The sequence below is a fragment of the Glycine soja genome, chromosome 8, assembly GCF_004193775.1.
Source record: "Glycine soja cultivar W05 chromosome 8, ASM419377v2, whole genome shotgun sequence".
NCBI classification, from domain to species: Eukaryota; Viridiplantae; Streptophyta; class Magnoliopsida; order Fabales; family Fabaceae; genus Glycine; species Glycine soja.
Genome location: NC_041009.1, coordinates 17,940,512 through 17,961,004, shown reverse-complemented (window position 1 = coordinate 17,961,004; position 20,493 = coordinate 17,940,512). Strand labels below are relative to the sequence as shown.

The 20,493-nt window shown below is 31.0% G+C and overlaps 3 protein-coding genes across 3 annotated transcripts; 2 read left to right on the top strand and 1 right to left on the bottom strand.

The window, feature by feature from the left end:
• The first annotated feature begins 3,073 nt into the window (after positions 1-3,073).
• On the top strand, positions 3,074-10,024 carry LOC114422509 (probable protein phosphatase 2C 60). Its single transcript, XM_028388897.1, has 11 exons — positions 3,074-3,330; positions 3,740-3,862; positions 4,502-4,565; positions 5,447-5,555; positions 6,336-6,489; positions 7,257-7,382; positions 7,816-7,939; positions 8,097-8,173; positions 8,858-8,910; positions 9,133-9,187; positions 9,300-10,024. Exons 2-11 carry the CDS (start codon positions 3,746-3,748, stop codon positions 9,510-9,512), a joined length of 1,092 nt encoding a protein of 363 aa, XP_028244698.1. The 5' UTR covers positions 3,074-3,330; positions 3,740-3,745; the 3' UTR covers positions 9,513-10,024.
• Positions 10,025-13,149: 3,125 nt separating this feature from the next.
• Positions 13,150-14,463, top strand: LOC114422508 (chaperone protein dnaJ 8, chloroplastic-like). The gene is made up of 3 exons (XM_028388896.1): positions 13,150-13,738; positions 13,841-13,909; positions 14,037-14,463. Exons 1-3 carry the CDS (start codon positions 13,535-13,537, stop codon positions 14,223-14,225), a joined length of 462 nt encoding a protein of 153 aa, XP_028244697.1. The 5' UTR covers positions 13,150-13,534; the 3' UTR covers positions 14,226-14,463.
• Positions 14,464-16,974: 2,511 nt separating this feature from the next.
• Positions 16,975-18,945, bottom strand: LOC114423123. The gene is made up of 2 exons (XM_028389747.1): positions 18,749-18,945; positions 16,975-17,315 (listed from the first exon to the last, which is right to left on the bottom strand). Exons 1-2 carry the CDS (start codon positions 18,894-18,896, stop codon positions 17,224-17,226), a joined length of 240 nt encoding a protein of 79 aa, XP_028245548.1. The 5' UTR covers positions 18,897-18,945; the 3' UTR covers positions 16,975-17,223.
• Between the last annotated feature and the right edge of the window lie 1,548 nt (positions 18,946-20,493).

Genomic DNA, 20,493 nt, shown 5'->3' with positions numbered 1-20,493 from the left:
AATATAAATATATAAATATATTTTAATTTAAGATTATATTTGTAACATTTTACTGGTCAAATTTACTTAATCTTGTCTCTCTACCTACCCATTTGTCTTTATATATAGAATACTTCTTTAGAAAACTTAGAATATACTGGTTTTGTCTACACTAACTCCTTTTAGATGGTTGATAAAAAAAAAAAAATGAGAGACTCTTTGAATGATTCTTCACGAAGGAATACTATTTGGAGGAAAAAGAAACAAAAATTAAACTTTCTAGAATGGGAGGACGCTACATTTAAATAGAAGAAAAAAATGTTAAGTACATATTTTTGCAAGATTTTGATTATTCTGTATGCGCATGTATAACACAAAATTTCAATGGTTTAATTAAGCCATTCTTAAGTGAGACTTGGGGGAATGGAAAAACACCGTAAAATGATTTAAATATAAGAAAACATACAATTCAAATTCAGATGATTTACTATAATTACCAGGGAACTCTCTTATTGCTGAGTTGCATGGCTTAGTTAGCCGGGGAGCTATTGCTCAAATGCGAGTGCATGTGATTGTCGCGTCCACGTTCTGAATGCTTGAAACGTAAATGAATTAACGTGCGTGCATGCGAATAAGAGTCTTTTATTTTTATTGGAGCTCAACAAAGTAACACTCTTACAGATACTACTCTTGCGAGATGAGGAGCATCGTCTTCTGATTGTGATCAGACTTGGAACTTCCTGATGCTGTTCGTTCATTTCTTCTTGAATATGCTTATTTATAAGTACTTACTGGTACAGAGGCCAGAAGGTTGCTTCCTCCACATGTTCGGGCAAACAACATCTAGAAGCTACCTTTTGTCTTGTAAGCAACCATGCCTAAGATAATATAGTAGAATTTAGCTTACAAAGCAAAGTGGTCTTACTAAAAAAAAGTCAATTACTTCTAGAAGAAGAAAATAGAAAAAAAAAATGAGATGAGTAATTAATTATTTATTAGTTAATTTGTAGATATTCTTTTCTCTTTTAGAGAATCTATATGAGTCAGTTTTCATAAATTAGTTTATGAAAAATTCATCTTATTGTATTTTCTTATTTTCTTCTCTTAAAAGTACTTCTAAAAGAAGCTTACCCAAATAAACCTTGAGATGCTTTAAGTTCCTTTTAAGTTTTAGCTCAGCTCTTGGGATAGAGGGGCTGTACTTAGCAAAAATGGTGGGACGTGTAATAGCAAGTGCCTAGGCATCAAAAGAAAAGGACCACAACGTGTGTATGCGGCCTATCCCTTGGGGACATGCTAGGTGCACCCAACAATTAAGTGAATGGACAAAATTGCCTTTGCGTAAAAAATATTTCTTCTTCCAAAAGAAGGTTCTTTCGAAAAGCTTTCGGAAGAAGGTTCTTCCGAAAGAGCAATTTGTGTTTTATCGGAAGAACCTTATTTCGGAAGAACAATTTGTGTTCTACCAGAAGAACTTTCTTCCGGAAAGCTTCCGGAAGAACAATTTGTGTTACCGAAAGAACCTTCTTTCGGAGAAGCTACCGGAAGAACAATTTGTGTTACCGGAAGAACCTTCTTCCGGAAAGCTTTTCGGAAGAAGGTTCTTCTGGTAGAACAATTTGTTTATCTGGAAGAACCTTCTTCCGGTAGAACAATTTATTCTACTGGAAGAACCTTCTTTCGGAGAAGCTATCGGAAGAACCTTCTTCCGGAAGAACAATTTGTGTTACCGGAAGAACTTTCTTCCGAAAAGCTTTCTGAAAGAAGGAATTATTGTTTTGACACAAGGGCAATTTTGCCCATTCACCTAATTGCTGGGTGCACCAACAATTATCCATTCAACTAATTGCTGGGTGCGCCTAGCATGTCCCTAGCCCCTTTCTGTTTTTTTTTCTTCTCCAGCTCACTTTTGTCTACTCGTGAAGCCCAACCCCCCCCCCCCCAAGCCTCTGTTTAGTAGTGAGAAATTGAGAGGACGAAAAGAGAAAAATGATCTGATTTAAATAATTTTAAAATTCGTGATGAGGTACTTTGTATTATTTTTCATCTATTTTTACTCATCTATCTTATTTTTTGTCCATCATATTCCTCTATTCTTTACCAAACAAAGGTGTTGTGCATTGTCGATCTTTATAAACTCCTGTAAACTATCTCTTCTTTTTTTATATTTTTTTTCCAATTCTTTCAATTGTAAAAAATGAGTGTAGATAATATATATGCGTGAAGTGTTTATTGCTTTAATATATGGGGTCGCAAGGGTGTAGAGAACTCTAATAAGTTAGATGAAAGAACATAGTTTGAATAGTAGTTGGGGGAAATCTTCGATCCTATCCAATCCTATCAATTTTGAACCCAGACCCCATGACATAAAAATTACGTTAATGAGTAGGTTAAGATAAACTTATAAGATCATTATATCATGTTGGCCCAACAAATTTATCTTGGTGAGTTATTTTATACTATACTGTCTTAATTGTCTTGGTCATCAGACAGACTCTACAAAAGTATTGGGCTAACAATGTATGGACGTAAGAATGAAAATGGAAAGTAAATAGCATCTGGTTGGAGTGGTTCTAAAAGGTGAAGAGAATATATACAGTGACACATGGGATGGAATGTTTAAGAAGAAAAAGGATGAAGTGATTAAAATATTGATAGTAATATAATATAACCTAAACTAGGTGTTAATCACATGGTTATCCTTAGAAAAGTAACTCAGTAGGGATAGAATAAGCCAATAAGGCTTGATTTTATTTTAAAAAAATGATTAAAATATTATTTCTCTTTGACATTTTTACTCATTATGAGATAAATTGACAGTGAGATGAGTTAACTGGGTTTAGGGGCCTCACCTTTTATGCAAATTAGCATAGGGAGATTAAAATTAAGTTTAATGGACTAATTTGAGTGAACAAATAGATTTTAAAAGACAGAACTCATAAGGTTAATGAATTTTTAAGCCAACTTGCACTAATCTTTTTAAAACCGCCCATGGGATGTAAGAAATTAGATGTTTGATTAGTTTATTGGTTCCCATCCTAATGTACAAATAAATTTAAAGTAAAGAACAACCTCATAATAATGCATTCTTATCCTTTAAATTTGTTTTTGGGCAGTATTGAATGGAAAAAGAAGCTTCCTCGGGATGAGGATAAAGGGGCTTGCCGGAAAATATAAAAAAGAAAGAAAGAGGTGGTAACACGAAAGGCGCGTGGCAGCCGCTGGTTTAACCGAAAAGAAAGCAACTTTGTCCTACATCAGAGGCAACGGAAAAGAGGATCCTTTCTGCTTCTTCTCTTCTCTTCCACACAAAGACATCGTTTCATTGCTCTCTCTCTTGTGCGGACACAAGTAAGTACTGTTCCGTCAAACCCTTCCTTATTCATCAATTTCGCCTTTCCCTATTTCTTCTCTCGCTTCTGCTGATTATGATTATGGTTATTATTATTAGTATCATTTCAATTGTTTCATGATTTCTTCGATTTTCGATTCTTTCTTGGATGCATTGGAGTATTGATTTCAACTTTGATGAATAGCTTTCTCACTTTTCATTCCAACACATCCTGATGCATCTTACATTGCATTCCTTTTTCTAGGTTGAATCATTTCATATTACGTTGCAAATATGGTTAGATTTGATTTTTGGAATGAGTTATTCGTAATTGAAGTGCGCCTTTCTTTCACAGATGTGATGTGATGATGATGCATAGTAGTATTCTTGCGATTCAATGCTGGTTTTTTTTTTTTTGTGTGATTGTAGTTTTTGATGGGGATATACCTCAGCACTCCCAAAACAGAGAAGGCCTCTGAAGATGGTGAGAACGACAAGCTTCGCTTCGGTTTGTCTTCCATGCAGGGCTGGCGTGCTACCATGGAAGATGCTGTAACTACCTTCTTCTTTTGGTTCATCGTATTTCATTTGCTACCATTTGTTTTGTATGCAGCCACCAACAAGTGTCATGTTCACTGTTCTTTTGTATGATATATGTCATTTGATGCTTTGGTTGTACACAAGGGAAGCTATTGTAAGAGAGTAGGGTCAACTGTCAAGTGTGAGTTTATTGCCAGTGCTATTTGACAACTAAGTGTATGGAAAATTCCAAGCTAGATTGACTGGGTGGCATATTGACATATTAGTGAGGAAGTTGTAAAATGAGTAGTTTCTTATTTTCAAAGTAGCTTAAAGATTACTAGGTTTCATTGTTAATAATCTGCTATAATGAAGAGAGCAAAAGTATCACTTATTTGTGGGCACTTCAATTAAAGTAATTTCTGTCAGCTATTGATTTGAATGTGCAAATGTAACTCTGTTTTTCAAATTTGCTGAGGAATATATTTTCCCTCCTCTAGTATTGTTTTACCCATGAGAAATTGGTTCTCTTTGGAAGTGAATTGCGTATATTTGATGTCAATGCTTGGTGTACCTTGATGCTTTTGTTCTTAAATCTTCAGTAGCACATTATTATATTACAATATATTCAATGGTGTATACAAGTTTTAATTCTTTGACATTACTTGCCAGCATGCAGCTCATCCATGTTTGGACGAGTCCACGTCATACTTTGGTGTTTATGATGGCCATGGAGGTCCGTATCAGCTCTTTATGTTTTCAATAATATTTATCTAATGTGTCCCATACTCATTTTCAAAAGCAGTGAGGAAATGATTTCTTACTGATTCATTTATCATTGAAGTTAATTGTGATCTGTATCTTACCATTGGAATTGTCCTTGTAATTATTAGGAAAATCATTTCATTTACTCAGAAAGCTGAGTGCAGTGAGAAAGTGGTTTCAAATGTTTGATATTGCTTGAAGCTTAGTGTTTTCATTTTGAAATTTCCTTTGGAACCCACCTTGGCATGGGTGGCTTTTACCTGCAGACATAGTGTTTTCTTTTTGGGTCATTGGCCGGGTTTTCATTTCTTTTTTGACCTTATTTGATTTCTGTTTTCCCTTGACCAAATGTCACTTAAATGAATAAAAACATTTATATGAATTACAATTCTTTCTAACTTGTCATAGGACATAAAATACTGCATAAGTTTTCTTGTTCCCTTTTCAAATATTTGCCTCGTAATAACCTTGCTTCCATCATGTAATATGTGGTGCTGATAAAAAAAAAATCATGTAATATGTGGTTCACAAGTTTAATATTTTTTCATTATTGACAAACAAAACCCTTGTAGCTTAAACATTTTTGGCATATTATCTAGTTAGATTCATCTGATATCAGATTTGAGTTTGAATGGGAATGCTTTTCCAGTCTACTTCACATCCTTTTATGGTGCGTGTGCACTTTATCTATATTAGACTATTAGCCATTCCAGACTCTGAGTAATATTGATCATAGCTCACTTGAGGACTTTGAGAAGTTTATAAATCTTAAAATATTGCAAAATTAAGGTAATGGCCTAATGGGCTAAAATCTAGTTTTATAATTCTCAATATGGTCTCACTGATTTGCAGGCAAAGCAGTTTCAAAATTCTGTGCCAAGTATCTACACCTGCAGGTGCTTAAGAGTGAAGCTTACTTAGCTGGAGATTTAGGCACATCTTTACAGAAATCTTTTCTCAGGTAATTTTGTTTGTTTTTCTTGAGTTTTCATAATTTTACTGGATGTCAATAAAAGTCAGGGGATGGGATTAGGGTAGATATCCTTCATCTGTAAAAGCTAATTTGGCTTAGGCTCAACCCTGTGGTACATGTTCAACTTTTGCACCAAATGATTTACCTTATTTTTCTACTTTATGTGCCCCAGGGGAGATTTGGCATCATGGTCTCTGCAAGATATAAATATAGCTGGAAACCAAGATTTGGACACTTATTAATAATTTTAAAACATTTTTCTTCTCCTCTCTAAGTTCCTTGTTTCTTGTGAGTTGTTGACGTTTTAAAACTTCTCCTATCATCTCTTTGTTTTTTGGTAGCCTTTATGCTTGTTAAAAGATTAGAAATGTTACCAACTGAACTAAAAGTCATATTCAGAATAGTTATTATTTTTACTGATATTTCTTTCCCTTCACGGTTAAAATCATTTGCACATTTGGGGCTGTTAGGAGTCTCACATTGAGTAGAATCACAAGTCTCTCCCGCCCAATGGTCTAGTCTTTTGGATTGGGCTCTACTCATGTGCATAAGTCCCAACAATTAGTCCATTAGGTGGGAGAGCCTTATGGCTTAACTACCACATTGAACTTCTTATTCTACTTGATCCGGGACTCCTAACAGGGGCTTTATTGATCTGTAAGTTTCATGCCCATAAATGGAAATGGAAATACGGAGTTTAGAAAGAACTACTTCTGTCAAAATTATGTCCCATTTTTTTTATATATATTTTCCTTCATATTGAGGCAGAATGGATGAGATGATGCGTGGACAAAGAGGGTGGAGAGAATTAGCAATCTTGGGGGATAAAATAGAAAAGTTGTCTGGTATGCTAGAGGGCTTTATATGGTCTCCCAGGAGTAGTGAAGCCAATGACCGTGTTGATGATTGGGCTTTTGAGGAGGTAACAATTAAAGGAACATTTTATTTTACTTGCACCACCACTGCTTTCTTCTGTAACTTATTCCATTGTTCTAAATGCATGTTAGAAAGGTTTCAATGTATGGAATTTAAGCTTGTAGTAAATATATTGGAAGTTCTTAAATTTAAGCTTAGCATTTTTACTTTTTGATTAATTTCTTATCAAATGTAAATCTAATATTAAAAAAAGTCCATTTTAACATAATTTAACTGTTATGGCTAGTATATGTATTAGTATTGATGAGTTATTTGCACAACTTTCTTTGCTTAAACTGCTTACTAACTAAACAGCATTTGTCAATTATGAATTACCACTTTCTTAAACCTTATGGTAATACTTTGATTGTGTATGTTAGAACTTCAATATTTCAGCTTTCTTTCATGTTTTTTGCAATTTGTCTGCCTCATACTTACTGTGCCTGTTCACTATGATAGACTTATGTATGAATTGGCACAAACCTTAGAAGTCCATTCTTGTAATGTAGTCATTTGACAATGACAGAGAGTCCTTTCTGATTAAGTGTGTCACACTTTATTAAACAAATAAGGGAGGTGGGTGTTTATTTAAAAACTAGAGGGGGTGAGTGTTATTTGAGAAGACCTTTGGGAAGTGAGTGTAGTGTAATTTCCCCTAATAAATTCTGTTTGTCGATGAAAAAACTACAAATTAAGATTCAATGTGGGGCATACAACTTTTGAATCCTACTGTAAACTTCTATTCTGAATTGAGAATGTTATGCTGTAAATTAGGGGCCCCATTCTGATTTTACTGGACCAAACTCTGGAAGCACAGCTTGTGTGGCTGTCGTCCGAGGAAACAAACTTGTTGTTGCTAATGCTGGAGATTCTAGATGTGTCTTATCAAGGAAAGGCCAGGTATTCTCACCTTCTCTTGCTGTTTTTTTTATTTATTTAAAGATAGTAAAAAAATAAAATAAAATCAAATCAAATGCAACGACCATTTCCCCCCACTTTAGGAGAGTTTTTTTTTAATAGGTAAGATCCATAAAAAATTTCATGTCTTCCTATTTTTCTTTTCGAACAAATCTCTATTTCCTTCCTCTCTATTTACTCTTAAACAAACATAGGGTAAGATGTATTAGGGAGTAATGACATATTTTGATGCTTTAACACTTGGTTATTGTATTGATATCCCAAAGTAATTTTGACATTTACATGCATCCTTCCAGATTTTAAGCCACTACTATCCCTGTCATCACCCTCAATGTTTATTGATGCCTTTGGTGCTTGGGACAGGTATTGTTCGACTATATTCATACTCAGTTATTTAATGAATTTTTATTTGCAGGCACACAATTTGTCCAAGGACCACAAACCTGAACTTGAGGCTGAGAAAGACAGGATTCTAAAAGCTGGTGGTTTCATCCAAGTTGGACGGGTCAATGGAAGTTTAAACTTGGCTAGAGCAATTGGTAGTACAAATTCTTTTTTGTCATAAATTTTTAATGTAAAGCAAAATTGTGAGGGTTTATTGTTCTCCTGAATTTTTTATAGTTGCTGTCATGAGATTTTTTTTTATTTCCCTCACCAGTTCTTAGTTTTTGTAATATAATTTTCTTTCTATTCCAGGAGATATGGAATTCAAGCAGAATAAGTATTTGCCTGCCGAAAAGCAGATTGTAACTGCTGATCCGGACATAACTTCAGTAAGTATTGCCCTATGCATTATTTTATTTTATAAAGTTAATATTTATGGAATGCCTTTCTTTTTGGGCCTATTTGTTTTTTGTTAACTTACAAATCTTGGAAAAAATATAATATGGATTCCTTATACATCTTTTGGCCATCACTTTAATAGGAAAACATATCAAAATAAAGAGGAAAGAAATATTAAGGATAGAAACAAAGGAGAAAGAGTAGAAAAATTATGTTGTTTGGATGGATAGAAATAAGAAGAAAAGAAGTGAAGAAAATTTTCTCTTGCTTGTTTGGATGGGTAGAAAAAAGGGTGAAAATAAATAAATATTTAAAAATATTTTTATACTAATTAAAAATGTAATTTATTAGTACATTGTTTTTCTTAGAATAAAAATATTTTATTATTTCAATTTTATATTATAAAATAAATTTAAAAAATAAAACAAAAAAATTAAAGAGAGATTATTTTCCTTCCATTTTATTCCAATTTGATAGAAAAGTTTTTTCTGGTGGGTTTCATGGATATAACTTCCCTCCTTATTTCTCCTCTCAAACAAATGATAGAAATTTAATATTTCTATCCTATTTCTTTCCACTTTGTTTACACCCAAACAAGTTAAAGTGAAATGTTACTTTGTAGTGTTTTCTATTATTTTGCTCCAATTTAAATATATATGTATTCTGTGTAACAGGTTGAGCTTTGTGATGATGACGAGTTTCTTGTAATAGCTTGTGATGGAATATGGTAGGTTACATAAATTTTCTCTAGAAACCCATTGCTATTACCAAATTGTGTTTTTGTAATTCTCACTATAAGTATTCCTTTTTTTTTTTGTAATTCTCACTATAATTTTGTTTTTGAAAGGCAAAAACAATTTATTCAGTAAAAAAACACGGTTTGAGCACAGGTTGTGTCATTTTATTCTCATTATAATTAATCTACTTTTATATAACCTCTTGTGTGTAGGGATTGTATGTCTAGCCAACAGCTTGTAGACTTCATACATCAACAGTTAAAAACAGTAAGTCTTGTATGGTTACCTTTTATTTACTGATAAAAAAATTTGAATACGGCATTCACATTGTTATAATTGCAAAACTCGTATCATTTATAAAATAATCATGAATATGCAGGAGAATAAACTTTCTGCGGTTTGTGAGAGAGTATTTGATAGGTGCTTGGCACCAACAGCTGGTGGTGAGGGATGTGATAACATGACCATGATTTTGATTCAGTTCAAAAAACCTTCCAGCAGCCCAGATGCATCATCTGTCATGAACCAGCCTCAATCGTCTGCTCTATCATCTGAAGCTGATAGAAGTTCGGAGACAGTAGAATCGAAGTGAGAGAATTTCGAACCTGACTTGATGACTAATAGTCATCAATTTCTTAGTGCATGTTGAAGCATTGGTGAGCTGAGGTTCTTGCCTTCTTGGGTACTATTTTATATCCAAATTTCAGGATGTTAATTCTCAATAGGGGGATTGTAAATTGGTGACAAACTAATTCATGGGGCTAGTATTGGCTTTTGTACATAAGTGTGGGTGTTCAGAATATGAAGGAAAAAAAAAGGTTCAACAAGCATACTGATGTACACTGAATGACTAAAATCACCTTTGTGAAACTTACCCAATGCCAATGAGTGCCGACCGGAAGAATGTGTAGAAAGAACATGTCTGGATACTGGAGTTATATCCATGATCCATCAGTAGCAGTTCCTTAAGGATTTAGTGCGATGCACGGATTTGCAGAGGCATTTTTTGTTTCTGCACCCCCTTTATCCTTTATGGGTTGATGCATCCGTGATGCTCTATTGTTATTTTTCTCGTTTTGGAAATTACAAATCCTCGTTTACTTATTTCCTGGGTTCTATTTACCTTAAATCATATGCAAATTTAAATTACTGGTTCGAACAAACAAACATTTTAGAAATGGCGAGGGTCTTTTTACCTGATAGACGTGAAAATAACTATGGAATTAGTTTATATATTAGCAGAAAAGTCGTTTTTAAGAGTGAAATACAATATGTATTCTACTTTTCATGCAATCATGTATTCTTTATTTCACGACAGTTTTTTTCTTTTCCATTTTACATTTCTTAAATAAATGTTCTAATTTCTCCTATCAAGCACCATTATGAGAAATGAACTGTTTATCATATATAATATAACAGATGATTAATGTCTTGTTATATTAATCATTTGATTTTTTCATTAATAACTATAATTATTTATTTTAACTCAGCCATTTTAGAGGGGACAAATCTTGTCTAATCATATATTTTTTTTCGGTTTAAAGATCACGAGATTCTTTCAATTTACTTCACTGTATAAGAAATTAATTTAACTTAATTTGTTATTGATTCAAAAAAAACTTTACCCACGAACAGAATTGAACACGATTTTTCTGTTAAATAGATTAAATATTTTTTTTATATGTAAATGCAATGAGATTTTAGACAAATATATCAATCCTATGTTTTAATCATGTATGATAATATGATATAATTATTTTTTTAAATAATTACTTTAAAATTTAAGTTTCTGAACAATTCATAATTTTAATTTTTTTTATAACAATAGTTTATGAGAATTAACTAAAAAATATAGGTACAAGGATGTAATATTAACAGATAAGAACAACCAGAAGTAGACACAAACAACATGGACCATCCGATCTTTTGAGCAGAAGTCCGATTTGGATGCTATCAGTCTATCATGGTCGCATGTGCGCCACGTGTCTGTACAATAGGACTCTTTATCCACTTTCAGCGAGGTAATGTTCTTTTCCGATCCGTTCCTTTACATATTTATCACGTTTTTGGATAATTTAAATAGTTATTTGACCATAATTAAATCATCAATTTTATAATAATTGTATTTAAAATAATTTTAATTAATTAATAATCTAAATTTTTTATACCTGATATGTAAAAACTAAACTCTTTAAATAATATTTATAAAAAACAATATTTATCTCATTAAGAAAATAGAGATTCAAACTTGGCATTTATCAATTTTGAAATTAGTAAATAATAATTGTACTAAAAATTTAAAAGTATTTTATACTAATATTTAAATACAAACTATTGTATATAATATGTTTATTAATTGTTATAGTAATTCTTTTTTATTGATTTACGGTATAAAAAGTTTTATATGATAATACATACCGAGTAAACTTTGGGTAATTATATTTGAACACTTTAATGCTGTAAATACCTAATAATTTTTCTCTCTTTTTTATTTTATCGCATTGTATCGTTTATTATATTATTATATACATTTTTGTTTCTTTTGTCTCTATATGCCTTCTAAATCGTGGGCCTCCTTGTAACATTATTTCTAAACTTCAAAGTTATGTTTTATTTCATCCACTTATCACGGATCCTTTATTTATTTAATTTAATTTATACAATAAATCTGAATTCTTATCTTAAACTAATAATTTTAGGGCTTTTTTTTTAACGAGAATGTTAATAAAATATTTTCTTAAATTGAAAGCATTTTGTAAGAGTTATTATTTTCATTAAGTCATTTATCTTATCCTAGTTTCATATATTAATTATTAGTATTTTTAAATATAATTCTTAATTTTTATTTCAAAATTTATTTTATTTTATAACTAGCTCGAAATATTTTGGACGTTTCATTATGTCTCCCACTAGTCAATGTTACTTTATTTTGTCTCCTCCTTCTTCGGCCCTACTTCCCCCAAATTCATACTTTAGGCCTTTTGGGCCCAATTTAACCCAAAGATTTTTGTCCCACTAAAAAGTTGCGATTTAAAAAATAAGTAGAAATTGCTTTGCTAGTTATTGGGATGCATTAATTCAATTATTCCACTAGGCACTATAAAAACAGTATAATTGATAATTCACACTTTTATCTTTATCAAAACAATTGATCTTCTTAATTACCTATTATTACAATATATATAGATAGAGACAAAATAGAGATAAAAGATGAACCATCAAACATGATGAAGTGCAGAATGAACCTAACAATATAACAAACTCCAAGTCCGAATATAAATAATAAAAAAATATTGAAGAAAATACTACAAATACATTTTATATAATATTTATTGATATATAAAATATTTTACATATGTATATGCATGTGAAAATTAAGAATAATTTTATCTTTTTAATATTTGAAAAACAAGGTATAAGATTTTATGGCGAATTCCTAAATTCAGTTCAAGATTTTTTTTTTTTTTATCTTCATCTATATTCTTGGTGAAAAGGTTCCTGACTTTGAAATACTAAACAAATAATCTATGTAAGGATTTTAAAATATAAAAGAACTGCCATCCCTATTTACGAAAATGAAAGTGATGTGGAACAGAACCAAAACAGGAAAAATGACATACTAAAATTTGTTCCAACAAGAATTTAAGAGAAGTTGAAGGGCTCAGGAATCAAATTCTAAAAGAGGTGAAAGGATATCCACTCGCATATGCCTTAAAGATGGACTAATAAATTTATTGAAATGATAAATGTTATAGTTTTTTTATAGTTTTAATAATTTTTCTGACAATCTGAATCACACTTTTTTTAAGTATATTTTTTGTTAAAAAAGTATATTATTTTAAATAACTAAAATTTATTGAAAATTTCTGAATTAGATGGGTTTCATTCTTATTGAATAAACTTCTATTCCCAATTTTATAATTTAAAAAAAGTAGTTTGTGTTGATAATATAAAGAGTTTTAAAATTATTATTAAACTGTACAAAGTTATGTATAGTAAATTTATTAATTTTTAATAGTGATTTATGATTAATTAAAAGTATATTTTTTTTTAAAAAAAATGGCATACATGAAATCAAATTCTGTAATAAATAATAATATTTTAAACAGAGTTGTTGAGGCACCCCTATGCCTAAAATTGGGAACAGCCTTGAATTGAGACCAATTAAAAGAAGGAAAAAACCAGATAAGATAAGTTCAAGAAGAAAGAAGAATGAATCTGTGTCTGTCTCAGCGGTTATTGTCCCCCTCTCATTTTCTGTCTCTTTCCACGAAATGCGTAGATCCACGTCACCCACCTTGACTCAAATGGATAAGAACACTTCCATTCCACCTCAGATTCTCTCCTTTTTACCATTCATTATTTTTCCTATTTAAATCTCTTCCATTCCAACTTTAGAGTCTACTTCATTTGCGTATGCTTTCCTTTGATCTATTCTATTCTTCAATATCTTAGGGTTCCGACAGATTCCCCATCAATTCAACCACTTGCCGTGTTAGTTGATCCATTCTTATAAAAAGATCAAAGACTCATTATTTATAGCCAAAGGCCTTCTGGGTCGTCGTGAATCTATCTTGTGTTTGAGAGATTAAGACAAAACTTTTTGCTTTGCAAATGGCTGCTGCAACTGCTGCAACTGCTTCTTGGATGCGATTCAAAGGCGGCAAGGAAAGGAAGCTAACCAAGATGAATAAATCCAGGATTAATTGCTCTTATTCTTCTTCTTCTTCTGTGATAGATCCTTACAAGACCTTAAGAATAAAACGAGGTGCCTCTGAATCTGAGGTTAGGAAGGCTTTCAGACAGCTCGCTCTGCAGGTTTCAATCCCAAGTCCCAACCCTTGTATTGATATTTTATCCCAATTGGTATTTAGGAATAATATTAATTAATTAGTTGGTTTTCTATTGTGTTTGCTTCAGTACCATCCAGATGTGTGCAGAGGGAGCAATTGTGGGGTGCAGTTTCACGAAATCAACGAGGCTTATGATGTGCGTTATATATAATATACCCTTTTTCTCTAAATTTCAGTTGCATGAATTATTTTCTTTTTTGAACTTTATTTAAACCCTGCCTAATTGGCTAATTGTGATTTGAATGTTGTTTATTGGAGCACAGGTTGTGATGTCCAAATTGAGAGGAGAATCAAATGAGGCAGAATCGTATGAGGCTTATTATGATGCTGGAGGCATCGATGAGCCACTGAGGGGAATGAACGATCCAGATTGGGACATGTGGGAGGAGTGGATGGGATGGGAAGGAGCAGGAATCCGTGACTACTCGTCTCATATTAATCCATACATTTGAGAAATTTGTTAATAATTATATTACTAGCCTTTTCAATCATGATTGTGCATCATGTCCCCACCCAAGGTGGTTGCTTTGGTGTTCTTTGTATATACTCCAAGTGAGGCCTCTCTGCATAATTCAAGCTGAGGAAATCACTCTTTAATCCTTAAAGACGAATCATAAAGCTTCCATGACATGAGTTCCATCTGATGATATTATTATTAATAATAATAATAATGTTTGAACATTAAAATAATTAGAAATGTATTGCATATAATTGATGCTATCTTTTACTTTTTTTTATTTTTATATTAGACACGCATTTCAACATATATTTACTATATACTTAAATAATTAAGGGGGCCCAACTAAAATTTAATTAAAAAAAAAAGGTTTCCCCAACGAAAAGGACAAATGGCTGGCATGAACAGTGTGCAGTGTGCTCTATCTCTTTCCAGTCTCCACATAATCTATGATGACTATCCAAATTGAAAGAAAGGGAGTGGTAGAGAGAGGAGGTTGGTATCAGGTCATTGCCAGTGACACGTCACGCCCTAAATTTATTATTTCACCTTTCCTAATTGTGAAGCAATCCCTTCAAGACATTATTATTTTCTTTTAATTTTTTTGTATTTGTTTTATAGGTTAGGAATCTTTCATAGTAAGTAAATCTTTAAAAACATAGTGCTGTCGGCCTAATTTATTTACCACCAAAGTCCGAAAATGAAAGATGAAAGGCTTTATTATTGAGTGTTGATTCTTGATAGCTTTATATTCCAAAATCCGATGCATCTATTTGATATTTTTTTAATTTAATTTTTTACCTTGTTATACTATATTATACATTTTATGAATAATTTATCTTCCATCTTTTATCTATTTTTCTTTGGTGTCTACGTTTTGTTTTCTGAGTGTCAACAAATCATTTTTCTTTTTGCTCTATCTTTATGAATATAATTTGAATACACTAAATGAAAAGTTTTTTAATTGTATGATGTAATGACATGTTATCATGGTAAATTTATTAATTTTATAATAATTTCTTTAAAAATTATATTGAGACAATTTTTTTTATATTACCTATGGATGAACATTAAACTTTTTTTCGCATCCTGTTAACAACATAAACAAATGAAATAATATTATTAATCTTCGAATACTCAAATTGATTTAATTGGTATTTTTAGTGAGATTCTTACGATGATGAGGGACAGGGAAAAATAGTCGACGTTATAGTAATCTTAATTATTTTTTTGTTTGTATAAACTTTTATATGAATACTTATAAAAGAAGAAAAAAAAGAAAGTAAATAAAAGAATTAAGTTTTGTTTTTTTATACTAAGAATTAAGTTTTTTATAAGTTAAACTTAACATATAAATCTCAGCTTTTGAAAAAATATTAGATGAGAGATTTTTTTTTTTGAGAGGAAGATGAGAGAAATTTTATAAAAATTAAAATGAATACATTAATTTTAACTTATGAGAAAATTTAGATTTACTACTTTTTTTTCAGTAAATGCTTTTGGAAAAATTAATTCAAATCCAAATTGTTTACCCATGTGACCAAGGAAAAAAATTGTTAGAATTAAACACAATATTAAAAAATTTACAACACTTACATTTTATTCAACCAATGAGATAGACTCCTTAGTTTAAGCGGTACTTAACCCAAATTTTCAACATACTTATGCTAAGCATAAATGAATAATATAGGTTCGATGGTTTTTGTAATGCTCTTGGTATAGAGAGTAGAGAATGTTGATGACTTGACGAGCTAGCAAACCTTATGTAAATTGGTGAATGATTATTGATTGGGGTATTACTATGTAAATCAATAAGTGAAAGGAATTTAATTTAATTGGTTGAATAAATGTGTTTGAATTATTGTAAACTTTTAATATTGTCTTTGATCCTCACCGATAAAAAAAAAAAAATCAATGGATGTGTTTACATTTAGATGATTATTAAATGACATTTATATTCTACACTCTTACTACGAAACATTTTTTATTAACCCAACGTTCTAATTAATTAAGTTAATAGTCTAATTATGTAATAAAATAATTAATATCATTATATGTAACATTAAAATTTTTAATGTATAATTAACATACACGTGTAAATTTATATAATAAATTTTATGACAATTAATTTTGTTCTAATATATTTAATACACCAAAATTAATTGTCACAAAATTTATTAAGTAAATTTACATGTTCATTAAAAATTTTAATGTTATATTCAATAATCCTAAAAGTCACATGTTAAAATTTTACATGGATAATTAATTTTAAATTAATTTATAAAATATATTTTAAAAAAATTGTATGAATCATAAGGTTACCAATACATATGGATCCATAAATTTACCAAGGATAATTTTGAAAAAAAATGGAAAAAGCACTGATTACACAATCAATTGTCTGGACACGATACCAAAGGGCTCAACCATTGACGCCCCCAAATTTGTTCCTTTGACAAAAAAAATACCCCTGGCATTGGATACTCCAACAAGTTCCCGATGTGTATTATTCAAACAGTTAATGGATAAAAAATTTACAACTTATAAATACTTCAATTCACAGCATTTGCAATATATATATATTTTATCCAGACATGGAACCAGCTAATGATTTTCAACAAGCACGACATAAAGAGTATGTATGTTACTACAAACATTGCAATGAAATTATTACCAATGCATATGTAAACGGGATACATTCTGCATGTGTGCATATAATGAGAAGTCTCCCTATCCAGTTACTGTGCTTCAAACAGGAAAATCATACCTAACCAATTTTATTATATAAGGAAATTTTCTTATACATCATTAGTTCTTTTTTGTTTCCCAAATAAAAGACTAATTTAACAGTATGCGAATATGGAAAAAGGAAGATGGATCTCCATCCCATCGAATAAAACTAGAGAGAAAAGGACATCCAACAAACATATTTGAAGCCTTTTAATTAAGTGTTACTGGAAAAAGTATGCTCTTCAACAGAATGTTGATGAAGATCATTTGGCAGAAGCAGAACTGGATGAGAGTCTTTGGCTCCTGGCTTTATCAGCTTTTTCCAAGTAATCTTGATGAGACTGGTGTTTGGTCCCTGCAAGGTAACAAGAAGGTCAATAGATTAAGTATTTAAATGTGCACAATGAAATGGAGATATATAAGAAAAATCTAAATATAAAACCCTCTTGAATGATCTACATCTGATAATCAAAAGAAACCAATCCAAAAGAAAACATCTTTGAAGGTACCGCAGTTATTTAAGAAGTCTAATTTTGTATCTGAATTTCAAACAATAAAAACAAAAAATAAATAACAGCATGGGTGAAATGCATTTTGGTCAGGATAGTTTAGTTTTATGACCATCCAATAGAATGCAGATAAATGAAATATATCTGTGACATTTTTTTGATCTTTGACCAAGGTATGTATCCTGGCATACATTGATGTGAAATTAATCCCTCAGAGACTAAGACAATGGTTCGATTAGAGGACACTTCTAACAATTGTCTTTCCCAGAATTTGAACTTTTGTTCTCCCCCTGGGAGTGCAAGTTGCTTACCACTACATTCAATTCTTGTTCAATAGACATTATTGGCAACCAAAAAATGCGTGGGAGAGAAAGGGAGAAGAGCTAATGACATGAAATACAATATTTTCGTTTAGGCAATTCCCTCCACTTTAATATTTTATCTATCTTCTCTTTCCTGAGAGCAGGTCTTAGACTTTCTAACACAGAGGAAGAGGAAGAAAGAGGTTGAGCAATCACATGAAAACCTCAACTTAAAAACTGCTGAAAGTCAGCAGGTATGAGGAGTCAAACTGGCATTGACAGAATTTTATTCACTCATGAATCCTAGACAGGGTGCTAACAATATCCCTAAAGCATAAATTTAGTTTACTCCGTTAAGTGTTGCCAGAAGCCCATTCTTGAACAAAGTCTAATTAATTTCACCAAGTTTTAAGTCTAACTTAATAGCAGAAGGGTACATCTAATCTTAGAACACGAACAAGGACATATGCAACCACTTTGGTAAAGCAAAAGATCTGAGACACACAGCAAAGATGTCCGTACCCTTTCAATCAGCATAAGAAGATCAAATGCAAGCCACTAACTTCATGAGGTTTAACTTAATTAAACATATTTTGCCTTTTCCCTTTTTCAATTTCGAATCATCAATTGAAGATTTAATTATCCCTAATCAGACTAGGAAACTTTATCCAACAATCTCACCAATCCGACCATTTGCCGTTTGGAACAAGGAGAAAAGATTTGAACATTGCAAATGATATCTAAGAAGGTTTTAATATTATACAAGTTCAAATCCTAAGAAAATCAATAGCACACAGATGCGAGCTTTACACATAACAGTGGTGACAGAAGCAACCCATTGATAATGTCAAGGCAAAGTTCAAAACTTTGTCACCAATCTCAAATTTAAATTGAAGGGGAAATCATAATATTTGTCCTGAAGAAAAGGCATTTTCAATTAAGCAATGATATGATAATAAAAAGGAAGGCGAAGCTACCTCTGCTCATAAAGTACCATGGGATGGTAAAGACAGCGGTGATGAGAGTTAAACCAACGAAGACATGTTTCTTGTCACCGCTATAGAGGTAGTGATTCAACCTTGACCTGAATCCCCCTCCAACGTTGCTGTTGCTGTTGCTGTTCATTTTCGCTTCTTCTCTTCTTCCCTCTTGGCCTCCGCTAAATAAACCAACCCAGCCCTAAGTCTTTCTCTTTAATAAGTCAAATTATTTAGGCTTAATTATCAATTTTTTCTCAAAATTATTTTTAAATTTTTGAAATTAAAATAATTTGAGAATCAAATTGATTTATTTTAAAAACTTTATAATCAAATTAAACATTTTAATAGTTTTATGAATAAATTAAAATTTTTAAAAATTTAAAAATCAAATTTAATCATTTAAAATAATTTGGAAACCAAATCAGTCCTTAAGACAATTATTTATGAAAATAGACCTTTTTCTTTATTGTTTTTTTTAAGTAGCTTTCTGCCTTTTTCTTTATTTTTAACACTATTTGAATAGGCTAAAAAATATTTTAATAAACATTATCAAAATAAAATAAAATAACGTATGGGAAGTTCATAAAATAATTTTATAACTTTAAATAATTTCTTTTAAATGCTTTCTTTTTTAACTCAATTGAGTTTTATGGTAAATAAAAATAAACGATAGTAAAAAGAATTTGTAGAATGATATTGGTTGTGTGTGGTTATTCGTTAAAAAAATTGATAACGTGTTATAAAGGGGGAAATGTGAAAAAAAATTACACTAAGTTAAACATTTTCTAAGTTCTGTTTTACTGGACAATCAAACACACATAAAATCCTTTTATTATTGTTTGAGTGTTTTAATATCTTCGACTTTTTAAAAGAAAAATTGTTTGAGTGTTTAACTTGAAACAGTTGCAGTAAGAAAAAAAAGCTTTAAACAGTTAAGAAACAAAAATTCAAATTTTTATTTAGAAGATTTAATTCAAATGAAATAACAACAATTAAAAGTTTATGATTTTTTGTATGAGTAATTAACTCTTAAAACAAGTTCAATCAATTCAATTATATTTTTTTTTTGCGGTTGAGGATGGGTTAAGTTGGCTTTATTTTTTTTATTGGTAACTTTTCTTGTATTTATTAATTGTAATTCACCAAAACTCTTTATTTTTTAATTTTTCATGTATATAGACCAAAATATGTGTTAAACCAACTATATGTTAGTCAATAATAATATCGTTAGAAATAACTTCTTTTGTTTTTTTAGGAAACAAATAACTTATTAAGAACTCATATATATATATATATATATATATATATATATATATATATATATATTTTGTTTTTGTATTATACGTGGCTAAAAAGCCCAAAAGAAGATTAAAGAGAAAAAAAAAATCTTGGGGTGGTAACCTCCATTATATTAGAGTTTAGCAAATGACCTACAAACGCATGAACTCCAACTTCATGTCACAAGCAAAATTGGCTAAGGCACCAGCACATCTATTGCCTTCTCTATAAGTATGAACAATCATGAGATTACTTCTTTGCATTAGAGAAGACCAACCTAAGACTAGTAGCACAACCGGCTCCAGAACCAGTGAGAGACTTCACAACAGCCTACAAATTGGATTGAATAATTTAACGGATATTGTCCCTTCTCCTTGACCAGCTTCATCCCCTAAAAAATCCCCCATAATTCAGCCACAAAAGCTAAAGCATTCCCAAGCTTTTTGGCTAAATCACCTAACCAT